A 19,159-nucleotide genomic window follows, 5' to 3' on the forward strand; every position below is an offset into this window, starting at 1 on the left:
TATATCTATTCAAGCTTTCACCAGCCACTCTGGTTTCAACAGTCCATAATTTCACAGGTGGTTAGGAGGGACAAGATTTCTCTCTGAAGGTAAAAATAAAGCAGCAAACTGGGACACAAGCTTTTATTCATAACTTTTATTGCTAAAGCCAATAATGTCAAACAAGTCAAACAAAGCATACCGCCAAAACAATACTGATAGACTCACCATACACTCTGGCAGGATTTAGCTTAGGCTATGTGTGTACTGCTCACATTTAACATCCATTTAATATTAATTACAGGCTTTATGAAAACAGAGTATGTTAGTTTTAGATGAGCAAAAACCTACTTGTCAAACAGAGCTGCTTTTGGTCACTGAGTAGCTGTTACAGCAGATACACAACTAATCATTGACTATGTTTAAGTTAATATTACAAAGCAATATAATGTTTAATGGACACATTAACAATAATCCAGATTATCTTTAGCAGAAATGCTGCACTTTGTGGTTCAAAAATATCATATTTTGGTCTGAGATGGTGGACTTTTAAATGCCATGTTATAAAACTCACTGTATCACTGCTGATAACTCAATCAGCCATTTAACAGCATTAATAAGTATAAATTGCTAACCTGACTTTTTGCCTCCTTAAAGGTTTACCATGAGAAAATTTACTTAATGGATTTTAATTCTAAACTGTCTTTTTCCATTTTGTTTTTTCATGGCAAACACACGATAATTAGCATTTAATATATTTAACATGTTTTGCAATTTAGTTTTAAATCTTCATGCAAACATTCTGCTCAGCATCACATAAATCATTCATAAAGCCTGCATTAAACCAAAATTATAGACAAATTAAAATGGTGATCTGATGATGCTGATTAAATAAAATATGAAGATCACTTGAATTACAAAAAAAAAAAACAAATCCTCACAAGAATGTCTGTACAACTTTCAATGCAATCCATACAATAAATATAGATGCAGTTCAGAATGGAAGTGATAAACCAACCAGTAAGTTGTTAAATTCACTGGCACGTCTAACTTTCTTCTTGTTTTAAAAGTGAGCTACATGGTGGCAGTGAATGATTTATTGATTCTTATTAAAGCTTTGCTAAAAAAAACAAATAAACAAACAACAACAACAACAAAAAAGATTACATACAGGCTTATCACTCATCATCCAGCTTATTGCTGGTAAGAAGAAGTATGCACAAACGTAAAGCTGAAATTCTTTTACTAAGCTACTAGAAATAACACCAAAGGCCAAATGCATCATGAGTTTGCAGGGCATGTTATTGTGGCTTGATTGCAAAATAACATTTTATTATCCTGACAGAGTAAATTATATTAATCACAAACAGAAAGAGCTAAAAAAAACAAAACAAAACAAAACATCAATAGAGCAACATGCTTTTTGAGTTTGTGCACACAGTCAAGAAGCTGATGGGAGAAATCCTTCAAAGTCTGTAACACAGTTATCTCATGTAATAAAAAAACATGTTTGTCATGAAAAAAGGTAATAACTTTGTATTTTCTAGTGAATAACAGACTTTTTTCTTATGGTTTTTAGATGTTGGACTGCAGTGAAGGATTGGCCGATATCTTTAGAAGTTACATTTGCTTTGTTTGAGCAACTGTTTGCTAGAGCAAGCAGCCCCTATGTGAAGATCTGTGTTCATTTAACAGCAGGAAACAAAACTAATTTATGGCTTGACTAGAGAGGAGTGGTCTTGTGAGTTTAAATCAGATGTGGTTAAATGAAGATAACTGACTGCAGTAGGTTTCAGCCTCTGTAAAACACACTGAAGCCACATTAAAATATTTTAATTTTCTATTTAAAAATAATCTAAAAGGATGGCTATGCAACAGAAAACTATGCAAAAAGTTACTTATACTGTAGGGGAGTAGCTGGAAGCTGATGATATCACTCAGCCTGGACCCTCTTTCTCCATCCTTGAGTGAAGAGCAGATGTGTTGGTGGAGCATAGATGCAAACAGTAGCAAGGGCCTGCCTGACCAGGTAAGGATTGGCTGGGATGTTGCCGGTTAGGGTCTTACATCTGCTGATGAACATACATCAACGATCTATTAGTCACAGCATCTATCAGCGTTGCCATGTCAACATCACTGCATAGTTTATCAGAGTTTATTAGGTGTTAAATGAGAGCTGTTTATCAAAGCTTTCACAACCAAACAGTTCTATGAATCTAGTTTACTGTGTGTGCATGTGGGTTTGTGTGCCTGTCGATCAGACTCAGAGTCAAAGTCAGAGCATGTTTCTTTGTGATTGAAAGCTGCAACACTGCCATGTGCCCTTTACTCCATTCCTCAGCTGTACATTTCTCATGAAGAAGCTGGAAGGCTACAAACAAGGACCGCTATTTAGGGCTGAAGCTGATACTCCGCAAACGCTTTTCCATTCATATTGTTCACACTCCTGCTGTACACTGATAGGTTCATGTTGCAAGAAATAAAACTTGTGAACACAGAGAAGAGAGCCAGCTATAACCTGGCAATGTCAGTCAGTTTCAAACTATGTTTTTCATGATTTTGTGTAATTTCACTTATCTAATTTAGCTGTGGAGGAACTTGTTAAGTCTTAATCATTATCACTGAGTGAGTAAGCCTGGTGATCGAGTCCGATTTGCAGCTCAAACAGCTAGTAATCCTCCCTAGCACTCACTTGTAATGTGAAAATCAAGCAGCTGCACTCTGGTATGCATGTCAGCTCGCAGACTCTCTGTATGGCATGGGACAATCCAGGTGGCATTGGGTGAATGTTGCACGACAAAAACACGTCAGCCATCCCAGGAGTCTGGAACTTTCTTTAAACTGGGAAACAAGGTCATGGTGAAGGTTTTTAAATATAGACCTTGGTGCCACAGAGTTGAGTCTGTGCCCAAAAATCTCTAGCAGCAGATTTGATTTACAGTGAGAAGCCACTGTGGTACAAAGGACAGTTGGTGGGTAGCAGCAGTTATGAGCACCCTGTTGACTATAAATCAGTTGAAGCCTGTTCTCCTTGTTCAGGAAATGAAGGACAAACACACCTCATGTAAACTCTACTCCCTGAGGACTGATCAATATAAACCCTGGTTTAACAAGTAAGCCGTGAACGAGAGGGACTTTTCTTTTTTAATGAGTACTTTTTATTAAGTAAAAGTAACTAAAATTATTTCAAGAAGTTGTACAAAACTTGGGGAATCTTTATTTAGTTGTTTTAGTTGTTTTTAGCCAATCCTTTGGATTGACTGAACTAATTTAATGTGATTTTAAATGTTAATCAAGTAAGAGTTGCTGTAAGGTGGCCTTTTGTTATCTTTGTATAAGCAAGCTGCTGGCTTTAGTTTAATGTTCATTTTCCAATTTAATATTTGATTATAGGTAGACGTAAATTGAAGTATTAAAAGAAATAAACTTATGATTGCACCAAAATAGCTGCTTTTAGTTATGTTAAATATGCATAATATGGGGGCGGCGTGGTTAAGCAAGGTAGAGCGGTTGTCTTGTTGTTGTCTTGAGGGTTGCCGGTTGGATCCTCAGCCAAGTCGAGTTCATGTCGAGGTGTCCTTGGGCAAGACACCGGACCCCTAACTGCTCCTGATGAGTCGTGGTTGAGCACCTTGCATGGCAGCTTCCGCCATCAGTGGGTGAATATGTGTGTGAATGGGTGAATGTGATGTATGATGTAAAGTGCTTTGGGTATCATTCTAGGTAAAGTAAAGTGATATATAAATACAGACCATTTACCAGTGTATAATAGTTTTGGAATGTGTTTTGGATACTCACTATTACTCACAAACTTGCTCTTGCTTCCAACCACGACCTAGAAACAAGAGGAAATAAAGAAAAAGGGGGAAATATAAGAGAAAAGAATACATACTCTTTTGCCTGAAGTGTGTTACAAGTGATGGAGGAATGTTGTGTATTAATAATGTACATATAATACAACAAGCTGGAAAACCGGTCGACACACCTAAAGGGTCAGAAACAGCGTACTCTACAACAGCCTTGCAGATGTAGCATATGTTATCTACATACAGCTATAAACTCTTGATATAAAATCTAAAGCACACAAGTAAAAGTCTTTTTCCAGCACTCTTCACTAAAGACAAACAAAACACAGCACTCCAACATAAGCACATGCATTTCACTGTTTATCCTTGTTGTGGTGCAACTAATGTCTAAAAGCTGTGGAGCCAAGATCACATTTCTGCATGACAAGATCTTTAAAATGAACAGCCACATCACCGAAGATACAATCCACAGCCAAGTTATACTATTTATGACCTGAAAGTTAGTCTGAACACTAATGATAGCATTACTTAATATAGACTGGAAATGGGAGTGTGTGGGAAGGTGGAAGAAGGGTGTAATCCACTGCTATGGCAGCCACATCCTTCTTCATATCACAATCAATACTTCCATTTCAGTTCAGCTATAATAATGAGGGGATAGAAACGGAGCATATACAATCTATTTTGAACAAGAGGCATAATGGTGAGTTAGGGCTTGTATGAAAATGATTTCTTCCACTTTCCCTTTGATAGAAATCCAAGATTCACAGAAAAAAGAAAAACTTTTCTCTTTTTACTGACTCCTATAATACTTCCAAAATATAAAATGCAAAAATCATAGTTCACTTCATAGCTTGCTGAACTGAGACAGAAATAATTGGAAATATTTTCACATTAAAAACATATTTCTATCACAAATTAACCACGTCCTGCTTGGTGTGAGGCAACAGATGCAAGTGTTGTTGCAGAAGATATGAAGATTACCTCTTTCGTCCATCTATTTGGTGGACTAATTAAAACAAACACACAAACAAGATCATCTCACTATTGATCCTTCAGAACATTTACCTCTGGCTCTTCCCTGAAGGTGTGTGTGTGTGTGTGTGTTACCTTGGCTGGTGTAGAGCTCCTTTTAGTTTCCCACATGCCACGCTTGCTACCAACGTCACCTGGTTTCGCATCCTGTCACATATCAGATCCAGAATGACAGAAGATGTGGTTAAAAACTTTTTGGTGATTATTTTGTAAATGGATGCACATGGAGAAAAAAAAGTAAATATGACTAGGAAAAGTTTTACTAACTTGTCTAATCTTTTCTTTTTTGGTTAAATGTTCTTATATCACTTATCTTCATAGCCAAATTGAACATTTAATCAAATCATTACATGCTTTACAGAGTTGTGGAGCAAAACTGACAATACATCCCTTTATAATTTGATGTAGTATAATGTTGCATCAAATAGAAATTCAAGTGCAAATTCCTAAAGGCAAAATACTTGGCTAATGCTTCCAGATATTTGCACTAAATACAAACATTCCCAGACATATTTTTGATGCTCCAGTTTATGTGTGGAGGCTGTGGTGAAATCTAGTCAAAGTTGTACCTTAACCAGTTTGAAGACAAGAGCAAGAACAGCAGGAAATGTTTCAAAAGGATAGCTGAGAAAAAAAGACACAATCGAAGAGAAAAGAAAGGCAGAATTGGTTAGACGACTCAGAAAACACAGAAAAGAAATACAAAAACATTCAGATTCAGTGATACTGAGACACACACACACAGTATATGCACCAGTCTGCTGTACAACTTTATCCCATCAGGAGGTGGTGTTGCTGCAGGAGTAAACATCAACGATTCAAACCCTTCTCTGACCAAGATGTTTGACACCAAAGATATCTCACCCATAAATTTTACTTCGAACAATGTCACACATCATCGAGATATGCTGCTGTATGCAGACATGATGCAATGTCTCCAGAAGACCTGGTAGAATAAGCAGCTGATGTTCCACCTCAAGAAAAGGACACAGTGTCCACCAAGTGCCTGATTACAAGTGGCCATTTTTATTTATTGGCACCATGTGGGAGTAAAAAAATTAATTAATTGTTCAGTTTTCACTGTTGTTTTTGTTTCTTGTCAGTTTTGTGATGTGAATGAATATGACCTTCCCTCATCTGAGGAAGAGAAGTTTGAATGTTGAAGAAGTTTAAAATTGGTTAAATGCAAACAAACAACAATGACATCAATATAGTGTTGATGGGCTGTAATATAATAATGGAGACCCCAGAGAAACTTCACAGTGATTGATTTAAAGAGGGTTGTAGAAACAGCTGTGCATGAAGGCATGTTGGTATTCAGCCACCTGCTGAGAGGCCTCTTGTAGCTAGAGTATTGTGTGCAACAGAGGGAATTATTTTTTCCTTTGCACAACGACTACAGGTAAAGGTTTAAAAACACACATTTTAATCTTTCAAAGTTACACAGAGTAATACAGAGAAGGTTTGAAAGTTGTGATAGCAAATGTTGTTAAATAAGCCGCCCATTGGGTGTCACTAGACTCCAGTCGGCAGAACTGCTCAGTCTTATTGCTCAGCTTTAAAGGTGAAAGCCAACAACAAGTTGGCATCTATTGTGCAAAAGAGCACATTAGCATGCATGGAATATCAAGGGATTACTCTCCTGAAGCAACACTGGTGTCTTATTTACAATATTGCAGGTGTTTGATCAAGACAAGGATTTACGCGGCCTTACTGCTGGCTTTGCTGCTGCTGCTGGTGATGGTGATGTTGCTGCTGCAGCAGCTGGTGCTGCTGTTTTCTCTGCTTCTGCAGGCTTTGCCATCCAGCTGTTGACACGTCCTGCCACACCTCCTTTAATACTGGCTACATCCTGGGAGAAGGGGAGAAGAGAGGGAAACCGGTGTAAAATCAGATAAAGAATTAATCTGTCTCCTTTTGTGTCTCATTTTCTCTTACCTTGTTTGAAGGGGCTGGACTTTCAGAGGAGCTACCGGCATTGCCTTTCTCCCACATGCTCTTGATGCTGCGTGTGCCTCCTGAAGGTATATCTGCCACTGGAGACTTGGGAGATTTTACTTCTTTGTTTCCCTGTGGAGTAAAAACAAACAAACAAAAAAAAGGGACTCAAGTTCTTTTACATGGCAAAAGCAGCACTGCACTGTGATGGAAATATTTTCATATGTTTACGTGTCACTTTAATTATCATTATTTTCATTTTATGAGATGAGAGGAAAATATAAAAGTATGCTGCTCCAACTTTGTTTCACTTTATAACAGATTCAGACAGGTTATTATTCAAAGACATGCATGTTAGGTTATGACATGTTATCACTACACAGCATGAGGCGTATCACTGAATAACTTAATTTGCAGCATGAATTAAAAAAAAAAAGGTTTATAAGGAGGACATGCTGTCATCCAACTGTTATTTTGTTTTACTTTTCTGGAAAGACTGCTTATAAAAAAAGAAATCAAACCACATTCAGACCTATAACACATAAATTTACTCAGAATGTGAAAAATATTTTAGATATTTTACAAAAAAAAGTGTTAAGAATTGTTTATAACATGTTACTGTTACATGCCACTACATTTAATTAAAAATGAGAATATCTTTTTCCCAAAATGCAACACAATTGGTCAATTTCAACATTTTTTATGCTGTTTTTTAAGTTCAAATAAAGAATTTTATTCACATTTTACAAGTTGAAAATGGTTTTGGTGTTGCAGTATATGGGGTTTCTCTTTTTGTTCTTGTTGTTCTATTTTAGTGTGACGTAAACAGTTTGAACCTTTGTTGAGGTTGATGTTTGTAACATGCAGTCTCACCTGAATGGCAGACGTATATTGCTCCAATCTGTTGCCAATCTTTGGGACAAATGGGGTGTGTGACACTCTGGCTGCAGTGCTGAGTGAGGGAAGAACACACTGGGTATCAGTGGAGCTAATGATCATAAATCATATAGAGTTCCTAATAAAAAAAATTAATTAATACTTTAATTTATACATTTTATGTTGCTAACCTTTTCTGGGCTGACTTGCTCAAAAATTCTGCCTTTTCCCCAATCTGTATGAAACAACATGATAAAAAGTTAGAGAGAAGAAATTGTTGTTGCTATGCAGTGATGATATTTGACAAGTTGTCCTGGTTGCTTTAAGATGACATCATAGGGAGGCAGATCAGTCCGTCCCTGGGAAGGTCTCACTGTGCTTGAGCACCATGATGGATGGTGCCTGAGTTATTGACCTGGAGAGTTAGGCTGTCAGGGAGCCAGGATACATGCAGACTCAGACATCCGATACACACACACACACACACACACATAAACACAGGGTAATGTTCTAAATAAATTACACATTCCCAGTACATACTCAGAGTTAAAAAGATACAAATAGCCTACTGGTTACTGGTCCAAAAATCCCCCAGCAAGAAAAAATCCCTGTGGTGTTACTCTGGTCAAACCAGCTCACATTTTTATTCTGTCTACTTTTTTTCTTTCATGTGGGTGAATATACAGTACCAGTTAAATGTTTAGACACACTTTCCCATCAAATCCAATGGGAAAGTGTGTCCAAACGTTTGACTGGTACTGTGTATTGTATGATAATTGCTTTTCATACAATCAACAGCCAATATCCTCGGAATTAAAGAACAACAACACTCACCTTAGAGGAGCCTTTGGGACTGACTGTGAACGCAGGTTTTGTAGGCTCCTCCTCCTTCTGTTTCTTTTTCTCTGCAGCCTCCGCTCTGCGTTTCTCTATCTCCTCCTTCATCCTCTTTCTTTCCTCCTATAAAAAAAAAAAAAAAAAAAAACTCAACATGTTTTCCATCAGCTACTAACTGAATCCTCTAAAATTGAGGTGTCTATGGCATATGACCCAAATGAACAAAATCAGGGTAACGTTTAACATTTTCCATTTCTTGGAAGAAAACAGATGTGAAATTCTGAATTTTAAAACTATAATTTACCCACCTGCTCTTTGGCTTTCTTTTCCTCTTGCTCCAGTTTCTTCTGCTTCTCCTCTTCCTCCAGGATCTTCCTCCTCCCCTCCCGCTTCTTCTTCAGCTCCTCCAGCTCGGCCTCAGCGCCCTGCTGCTTCTGCTTTATCTTCTCAAACTCCTCACTCTCTGCATTGTTTCGTCGCTGTTTCAGCTCCTGCAGCTTCCGCTCAGCTTCCTGTCGCTCCACGTCATCCTGCTTGTTGGCAGGAATATTGTCCCTGCTTGCAAACATGGGCCAATTATATGTGCATTGCTAGTTGAAGAATAAATATCATTATATCTAGCTGTCTCATCAGCTCAGGTGTTTGTAATACTATTAAATGACTAAACTAGACCGATCAAACTAAACTGACTTTAATCATATTGAATCAAATGGCATCAAATTTAGCAGCAAACATAAAGTAATCGTGTTGCACTGAAATTGTATTTAAACTTAATTTAAATTAATTAAATAAAGCTGAACTGAATCTACCTGAATTAAATGGTACCGAAATGAAACAAAGTGGAAAAAGAAAGTAATGTCTGAAAGGTTTTTAGATAAAAAAAGGAGTTTTTCAAGATTTACCTGGATGCCTTTTCTGCTTTCTTAAATTTATTTTCAACCACAGCTCCGTTCTGTTTGGCTGGTTCATTCTTGCAAAAAGAGGGAAAAGAGGTTGTATTTATATCTTCCAATAAAGACAAATAACATGAAATAATGTAAAAACTGATTGATCGTAATTCTGTTATACCTTCTCCTTAAATCCAAATCTCTTCGGTTTCTCATCCTTTGAACACATAGGACACAGATGGGAAATTAGAGAAATAAACACAGAATAACCAGATAAAAAATAATCAAACTCTGCCTGACAGAGGACAGGAAGCAGATATGAGCTGGTGACACATCCCACTGTGGGATTTGTATGAATATCTTGTCTAAAACTGTCTTTTCAAAGACACAAATCATGAAAACACAGAAGATACTGAGTGTTTTTCTGTTAACCCCATCAGTACCTCCTCTTTCTTCTTCTTCTCCTCCATCTCTCTCTTTTTGCGTTTCTCTTCTTCCTCTTTTTTCTTCTTCTCCTCCATCTCCCTTCTCCGTCTCTCTTCTTCTTCTCTTTTCTTCTTCTCCTCCAGCTCTTTCTTCTTGTGCTTCTCTTCCTCCTCCTTTTTCCTCTTTTCTTCCAGTTCTTTCCTCCGCATTTCCTCTTCTTCTTTCTTCTTCTTTTCCTCCTCTTCCTTTTTCAGTCTCTCTTCCATTTTTCTTTTTTGTTTCTCCTCTTCCTCTTTCCTCTTTCTCTCCACCGCTTCCCTTTTCTCCCTTTCCTCCTCTTCTTTCTTAATTTTTTCCTCCATCTCTTGTCTCTGTTTTTCCTCTTCCTCTTTTTTAAGTCTCTCTTCCTTTTCCTTTTGTTGTCTTTCCTCTTCTTCTCTCTTCCTCCTCATCTCCTCTTCCCTCTGTTGTCTTTCCTCCTCTTCCCGCTTGAGCTTTTCCTCTGTTTCCCTTTTCTTCTTCTCTTCCTCTTCTATTCTAAGTTTTTCTTCCATCTCTTTTTGCTGCTTTTCCTCTTCCTTTTTCCTCATCTTTTCCTCTTCCTCATTGTCAACATCAGGAGCGGCTTCCTCTTCAGCATCCTTCTGTTCTTCAGTGGGCGGCTCAGCCTCCACCTCTGTTACAACATCCACCTAGAAAATAAACATATTGTTTTTTGGGCAGTTCTATTAACACATATAAATAAAATGATTCAAAGTGAGCAGCGTATTTAAGTCGTCTCTTGTAACCGGTCCCAGTTCTTTAGATTCCTGCAAGAATAACATACAGCAACATAAAAAAAGCTTTACTTACAGTTTCAGTCTCTATGTTACCTAAAAACCAAGGGTTTATTTTTTTTCTAACCATTATATATTAGCTCAGCTGAGAAACCTGTTGGTGTAATTCTATGCAAAGTGGAAAGAAATAGAACAGAACCAGTCCGAGGACTTTCCAACTAAATCTCTATTAGGGTTTAAAAAGTTAATTAAAAGTTAGAGATAAGTAATAAGTGGCTCAATCTACCTGGTTAAATATGGTTAAATACAGTATCAGTCAAAAGTTTGGACACGTTCCCATCAAATCCAAGGAACGTTTGACTGGTAGTGTATCTTTTAACCTGCTTGAAAACATAAATCTAAGATGACTTTGTGAATGTGACTTTACCCCAAAAAAGATTTAATTTCAAGAATGCTATTGGAGGCCAGTCTGCATACTATACCCCCTTTTTTTAACAAGGGGACCCGATTTGACTTTTAGACACTTAAAAAAGAATGTGGCTTTGGTATCAGTGATGTTTTTATATTCCTTTAAATTTGTCACCGCATATCAAATATAACTGAAGAAGTTTTTTCAAGATTATACAAGAGTCTCAGAGAAACTAAAGTGACACGTACAACCTCTCTAAAGCATAAACTGGTGAAGGAATCTAACACTTACATCTCAGAGGAACAGTGGATTTCCACAGCCAACATCTGCAAATAATAAAACTTAATACTTGTTTGGGATACTGATCGTTTCAGCTAAGAAAACAATTACAAAGAAATGTCTCCAGATTCTCCAACTATAGAGGATTGGCAATTCATTAAACATTTAATATTGAAAAAAAATCACCTTTGCTTTGAGGCTTCAAAAAGTTAAATTTAAGAAACTCATATCGCACCAAGGTGCCCTTCTTTTCCTAAATATTGATTCCTGCGTGTTACTTGTACAATGTAGACCAATACTTGATTTCCTCTTTCTTTCTTTTCTCCCCACATCAACACCCTCTGGTTTGTTCCTGGAGTGTTCTTGTGTTGTAACATTTACACAAAAGTGGAAAATGGGGTCATTTAGTTAAACTTCCTTCATAAAGCTGCTCTGTGCTCTATTACAATGTTATTCTCAATAAAAAGGATCTGCCCTAATGCAGATAAATAATACATCTTCACCTTCTCATCCTCTTTCTTCTCATCTTCCTCTACCCTCCATGGGTTAGTATCATTCTCTATCACGTCTTCCTGAGTAGATTCCTCCTCTGTCTTTTCCTCTTTGTCCTCTGTATTTAGTTCTGTGCTGCTGCTGGTGATGGAGGGCTGCACCTCCATTGAGTTGTCTGTGCAGTTGTTGGTGATGCTTGTGGGGTCAGTCTCCTTCTGTCTCTCCATAGCTTCCTTCATTCTCTTCTGCCTGCGCTCCTCCCTCCTGGCCAAGCGCTCCAGCAAAGCCTGGTCATCTTCTGCTAGTCCACCAGTAGTCCCAGAGGACTCACTCTCCATGCTGAAAAAGCATGAAAAAATCTTATTCATAAACCTGGGATCTCAAAACAAGGTCAAATCTGAAAAAAATGTATACAATCAAATGTTTTTGATCACACTGAGGATCTCTTTTGTGTGAAAAATATCTGACAGTCGCTAAAGGTTATTTTAAATGTTAGACTGTACAGGAGATCATCTATACCAGGGCTACTCAATTCGGTCCTACGAGGGCCGCAATCCAGCAGGTTTTCCATGTATCCCTGCACCAACACACCTGAGTCAAATTAGGTGGCTCTAACAGCCAATCAGGTTCTATACAATGACTCATTAATTTGACTCAGGTGTGTTGGTGCAGGGATACATGGAAAACCTGCTGGATTGCGGCCCTCGTAGGACCGAATTGAGTAGCCCTGATCTATACCCTTTAAAACATAATAATGGCTCCCCTGATCATCCTCATCTATACCTGTTTGTCATGTTCACATCAGTAGTTTCAGACTCCTCTAAGTCTCTCATTTTCTTCCTCTCTTCCCTTGCACGTCTCCTTTGCTCCCGAGCTTCTTCATCGTCATCATCATTGGTAAACCCCCCCCTGAAAAACATTTAAAACAAATACGTTTTGAACTTAATGAAAAAAAAAAGTTGACCACAAAAGATCACATTTGAACTGAAAAAAATCACTAATTTAGGAAAATAAATAAATTAAAATATCACAAATAAAACAAAAATGATAAAAATTTAATTGAAATTTAAACTTAACTGTACTTCTTTTATATTTTGAACACATTTATTTATTTATTTACTTATTTATTTATTTATTTATTTTTTTGTCAAAGTTTAAAATAAAAATTAAAGCTTCAGTTTATTTCTCCAGTTTTAGCTGTTTTGTTCATATAAACATTATGGCCTAAATTTAGCTTCAAACAGATTTAACACCCACTAGTGTACTCAACAACCTTGGGAAATGATAACAACATTAAAAGTAAAATGCTGTTTTTCTAACTTTATTCCTCATCCTGTAGCACAAAAGGCCAACTTCTCCTGCTGTCAGTAAACAGGCAGATGCCACAATGTGGATCTCTTACTTCACTCAGTTCCCGTCCAGAGTAGATCGGGAGTCTGTGGCTAAAACTTCATGGGAGAAAAAGATCCTAATTATTTAATCTGGAATGGAGCATTGTGAAAAAATCTCATCAACACATTCAGCATTTTTGGCAAGGTAGCCAACAAAATAAAAATAAATAAAAATCTATCACAGAACCTTCTTGAATCTATGCCAGCTTACATGTCCAGAACATCTAGTTATTTCCAATCACATAGAAACAATCAAAGTTCATCAGAAGATCATGTTTTACACAACCACGGTGCGACAACAAGTTAATTTCAACTGAGTTTTATTAGATCAGATTGCTCTGATTAGTGTGTTTACATGAGGCATTTTCATTCTAATTGGACTATTAGTCTGATTAAAAGTGGTCCACGGAACGCAACTATTTTTACTGATCCCTTAGGCTTGTACACCCCTATTATACAGTTATATTTACTTCTAACCCCTGATCACAAACTTTTTCAACATAGTCTATATATTGTTTTTCATTTGTGTGAGCACAGAACCCCCCCGATGTCCCACCGCACTTATGGGGTTAAAGTTTTCCTAAATAGACTGAAAATGCAGAAACGTTATGGAGAATGTAAAACTGATCACTGGGTGAAAAGTAGATGAAAGTTGATGTTGAAAGTACACAGTGCAAAGCCTTGGGAGAAAGAAAAAGCAGACTCAGAGATGAGGATAAAGTCATCAATACAAGGTAACATAACCTTTACCCTGCCGTCTTTCTAATCTGTCACTAACATCCGGTCTTTGAAATTGAGCTAACTAGAGTATTGAGAAAGTATATTAATAGACAAATATTTTTGGGCACTTATTCCATTATCTTTCAAAGCATTACCAGGCTTTATGAGGCAGGAAGAGAGCTTTAAATGGTCCATTGGTAGCACACGGGTATTATTTCCCTCTCCTCTTATTGAATCCATGGTGCAATGATTTACAGATGTTGTGAAAGAAAGAGGTGGATGGAAACCACAAGAATCTGTTCTGTCTTTAAACAGACAAAAAGCCAATAAATTTGCAGGCAGGGATTCCTTCCCTTGGAAAGCCTAAGAAATCCAATAAGCTACTCCACCCTAAACTAAAGACCTGTTGACAGAGTGCTGCCAAAATGTTACAGCTACAACTCCCAAATGACAAACCAGAGGGATACATAGCATAATAAATTCAAGGAAATATGGTAAGTGCTACGTGTCTTACTGGGGTACAGGAGAACGAAATGAGAAAAGGACAAGACTGAAAAACCAAGCTGAAGCTGTGAGTCAGAGCTTTTAAAGCAGGCTATCATGTGCTGAAATACAAATGACAGTCAAAACATTCCTGTGTCTGCAGCATTTAGAGGGGAGAGGAGCTGGGAGTCTGGAGGGCAGGCAGGGTTGGCAAGGCTGGCAGGGGCTGGCCCCAAGACTGTGAGAAAATTGCTTGGAACGCTTGTTTTGCCAGGACTTTGAAAGCATAGCTGATAAGAGGATAACTTCTGGATAAGGATAAATAAATAAATAAATAAATAAATAAATAATAATAATAATAATAATAATAATGGTGGTTCTATGCAAAAATGTTTACTGTGAATCAGCCTCTTTCCACCAATAAACTTAATCTGTTCTTGTTCTTGATGGAAGATAGAAGGTTGGTGTAACTTTGCAGAGCCGTTTCAAATCATTATTTCCAAGAGAGAAATTACTTGGTATCATTCTGGGATTTTGATTTTGATCATGAGCTAAAGAAACCCAAAATAGAAAACCTCAGGGATCCATTCTCAGACCTCTGAATGTTATATTTTCTACTACATCTATGTACATTACAGTATCAGTAAATGTATACAGTCATCAGATAAATGCGGAAACAAGTCAATAAATGAACTAACCACAATTTTTAAGCAGTTCGGAAAATAAAAGGATTTTTTTTTGTCACAATAATATTAATACTTACCTTGAACATATGACCTCTAAACAAAGGTACTCTTAAAAATGTTTTAAACTGGGGTATTCTTTTTGTTCTTTCTTCACATCCTTTGTTGTTTTTCTATCTTAAACTGGCTCTTCTTTTTTCACAAGCATAATTTAAACCAGCGGTTCCAACCTGGGGTCCCCCAAAGAGCACAGGGGGTCCCCGAGGCTTTGAACATTCAGAGCCGTGTAATTAATGTCCACACACTGTCCCTGTTTTAAGAAAGAAAAATTAGGCTATATGTTGTTAATTTACCTTTGGCTTTATGAAGGGACAGAACTCAGCCAGAATACATTATTTATGGTGAAAGTCTCACTTTTAAAAGCATAAAACCAGCATGGTTTCAGCACAGGGTGGGGCAGGGGGTCCATGGCTTTTTAGTATTTACATGAAGGGGGTCCCCAAAGAAAATAGGTTGGGAACCACTGATTTAAAGCCCTTTGAGTTGTGTATAAATTTAACTACTCACGTAAACTCTTTTGCAAACTTTGGTTTGCAAACAACTCTGTTCCTAGAAACTTATACATCACTGTGGATCAATCATCACATGTGTAGATTTAGCACAAGATCTTTGAACCTGCTTTGAACCTTTCTTGAGTGGATGTCAGCACCACCTCCGTAACAGTTATATTTGAGCAGAAAGACAGAGAGGAAGGAAAACAGCAGTGAGAGAAAGATTAATCCAAAAAGCAGCACAGCTGACCAAATATCTGACGAGAAAAAAGGCAGTGGAGATCATTAAGTTGTCGTTTCTGCAGTGGAGCCACATGGGAAGTAAGTCTGCTCCACATGGAGACAGACAACCCCCATCACGCACACAGAAAGCCTTGATCACATCTCTCTGCATGATTAATGAATCAGAGGATGGAGAAAAAGATTACAAGATAAACTTGATGTGTATTTGTGATGTCTTGAGTGCTTCTAAAATGGTTCACATGGTAAAGTTTACATTAAAAAGAATGTAGAGAAGCAACCTGTCAGCTGTAGAAACAGTTGCTGGCATGGACTGCAGATGTGGATTATTAAAGAGCGGGAATGTTATCCCCTGATGATCAAACAGAATATGTGTCCGGTTTGTTTTGTCAGTGATGAATGAGAGAGTCAAATACAAAATACACAAGTGAAGCTTGTTAGAAGATGATGGAGTATAGAATTCCCCTTGATGTTTATGACAGGGTTACATGTTTTAAAAGGGTTTACTCACTTCTCAGCTTCAAGGCGCATCTGCTCTCTCCTCTGCCTCCTCAGCTCCATACGACGGTCAAAGTCATCATCCATGATGCCCCAAAGTTTCTCCTTGTGTTCTCACTGAAAGACAAAGACATGACATCAGTTCACGTGTCCTAAGTCAGTCATCGCTGTGTACAGTGAAAAAAAACCTCATTTATCATTATGATAACCTCACAGCTTTGTGAGTAACAAATCTTTGATGTGAAAAAAAGAACACAAATATTAACCACTTCTAACAAGTTTTGGCTTAGTCTGACCAACCAAAACACTTCATGATATATACGAAAGAAGAAGAAATAGAAAAGAAAACTTGAGTGGCTGCTAGCTTACAATACCTTAACAGAAGCTAAAGTTTAGTCCATGGACAACTGTGTCTCCTCTTTTGTCATACTTCAGCTTCTACTGTCTGGTTTATATCTCAGCTCTTCTGCAGCCCAAAGAATTCCTGCTTGTTCTTTCAGCAACTTTAACTACCAGAAAAGGCAAAGCCTGCCTCCCTGCTCCCCTTGTTTTCTCTCTCAGCCTCCCTCCTCCTCAGCCTGACTCCAGCTCTCTCTTCCTCCCTGTGACTTTATCTAAAAACTGTTTGACCTTATCTTACTAACTTAAGTCAATCTTATAACGCTAACCTTTCTCAGCTGTCAATTTTTTTCTATTCAAGTTTCTTTTCTGCAACACAGATCCATCTCGATGTGTTTCAGTTGAAACTTTATCTCCTCCTTTCACTTTCTTTCCATCCAACAGTTTTGTTTGACTGCAAGTTACTTTGCTTCCAGAGCTGAAAGTCATCTGTCAAAGCCATTTATTGCACAAACCACTATACAGTTTTTATCAAGGCTTCTTATTTATGAATTTATTCAATGTTTTATTGACTTGTTTGTCTGTTGTCACAGCCATGTCCTTTTATTTAACTCTTCTCCACAGAACAGAGTAAGAATTACTTCCCTTTTTGTAAATAATAGAATATCTTTGAATAAAAAAAAACATTGAGCAAACCAATTAGCCAAAGAAAAACCTCCTACATTAATATGTCAATATATATATATATATATATATATATATATATATATATATATATATATATATATATATATATATATATATATGCATCTGCAGCAACCAATTCAAAGTACTAAGCCTCTGATAAAGAAAAAAAAAAAACCCAAAACTCTGCTTTAGACTGCAGTGGTTGTTAAGTTAGTCACTGCATGTTACAAAGTTTCTGGTTGATTTAAAGCAGTGTTTGTCAAGGGGGGTACTCAGAAACTGCCAGTAGGTGCTGGTAGCAATATTCTTTAAAGGGGGGTGTTGAGGTGTTTTGGGGGGCAATCCATTGTTCAATATTAATGATTGACACTGAAATCAACTAACCAGTGTCAAGAGAAACAAGGGCTTGTTCACAAATTCACCTTAGAAATGTCAATGATCCAGAAGGAATTGAACCCAAAGATAGGATACTGTAGAAAGGTGGCACGCTCGAGCTTAAAAAACCTTTTTTTATTTACCTAAATAACCTGGACCTTCATGAGTCCTTTCCAACTATCACAGTGTCAAAGGAGTAGACCGGGGTTTCTCAATCTGAGAGCCGCAATCCAGCAGTTTTTCCATATTGTTCCCAAGAACTATTGTATTGTTCCAAAGGACTCTAGACGCCTCTATAATGAAAAACCATAGACCTGTCTCTAACCTCTCTTTCAGTTCCAAGATTATTGAGAAACTTGTATTTCACCAGCTTAATGACTTTTTAAATGAAAGCGGAAATCTTGATAAATTTCAGCTTCCGACTTCATCACAGCACTGAAACAGCTGTGGTCAAAGTGTCATTTGGTTGAATAATGATTCTGGTCAAGGATCAGTCCTGGTTCTGCTGGATTTCAGCACTGCATTTGATACTGTAGATCACAGAACCCTGTTGCTCAGGCTGGAAAACTGGGTTGGACTGTCTGTAGAGCTCTTTAATTGGTTCAGGTCCTGTTCAGTAGGCTGGAGTTATTTTGTTACGATCGGCAGCTATAAATCTGAGCGAGTGGCCATGACTTGTGGAGTCCCCCAGGGGTCAGTCCTTGGACTTCTTCTGTTCAACTTGTATATGCTCCCTTTGGGTCAAATATTACAGAGCTATAGCATTAATTATCAAAGTTATGCAGATGATACACAACGTTATGTGTCTTTGTCATCACACGACTGCAGCCCATTAGACTTACTGTGTCTGGAGCAAATAAACACCTGGATGAGGGAGAATCTTCTACAATTAAATAAATACAAAACTGAGATTATTCTGTTTGGTAGCAAAGAGAAGAGGGTCAGCATTGGTAAATCACCGACCAAGTTCATAACTTTGGAGTGTTGATAGACTCAGACCTGACTTTCAGCAGCCACATCAAAGCTGTCACTAAGAAGCTTTTAACCAGATCAGAAACATCAACAGAATCAAAAGTTTAGTCTCCCTGAAAGACCAAGAGAAACTCATCGATGCATTCATCTCCACTAGGCTGGATTACTGTAATGGTCTTTTAACAGGACTTCCTAAGAAGAGCATTAAGCATCTGCAGCTCATCTAAAACGCTGCTGCTAGAGTTTTAACCAGGACTAATAGATCTGAACACATCACACCAGTTTTGAAATCTTTACACTGGCTTCCAGTCAGTCACAGAATAGATTTTCAAACCCTTCTGATTGTTTACAAACAGTTTAGGCTCAGAATACATCTGTGATATGGTCAGAGAATATAAACCTAGCAGAGCTCTTAGATCCAAAGACTCTGGTCAGCTAGTCCAGACCAGACGTCCAGACATGGAGAAGCAGCATTTAGCT

General features: G+C 37.6%; 1 protein-coding gene across 1 annotated transcript; it reads right to left on the reverse strand.

The window, feature by feature from the left end:
- Nucleotides 1-121: 121 nt before the first annotated feature.
- LOC121648104 (caldesmon-like) lies at nucleotides 122-16,853 on the reverse strand. Its single transcript, XM_041998052.1, has 17 exons — nucleotides 16,681-16,853; nucleotides 16,320-16,423; nucleotides 12,524-12,649; nucleotides 11,752-12,079; nucleotides 10,165-10,476; nucleotides 9,802-9,849; nucleotides 9,540-9,575; nucleotides 9,374-9,441; nucleotides 8,780-9,029; nucleotides 8,469-8,594; nucleotides 7,826-7,869; nucleotides 7,632-7,710; nucleotides 6,759-6,890; nucleotides 6,535-6,672; nucleotides 4,896-4,967; nucleotides 3,778-3,814; nucleotides 122-2,051 (listed from the first exon to the last, which is right to left on the reverse strand). The coding sequence occupies exons 2-17, from the start codon at nucleotides 16,391-16,393 to the stop codon at nucleotides 2,035-2,037; spliced, it is 1,887 nt and encodes a 628-aa protein (XP_041853986.1). The 5' UTR covers nucleotides 16,394-16,423; nucleotides 16,681-16,853; the 3' UTR covers nucleotides 122-2,034.
- Nucleotides 16,854-19,159: the final 2,306 nt, after the last annotated feature.

This window comes from Melanotaenia boesemani, chromosome 10 (genome assembly GCF_017639745.1).
Source record: "Melanotaenia boesemani isolate fMelBoe1 chromosome 10, fMelBoe1.pri, whole genome shotgun sequence".
NCBI lineage: Eukaryota > Metazoa > Chordata > Actinopteri > Atheriniformes > Melanotaeniidae > Melanotaenia > Melanotaenia boesemani.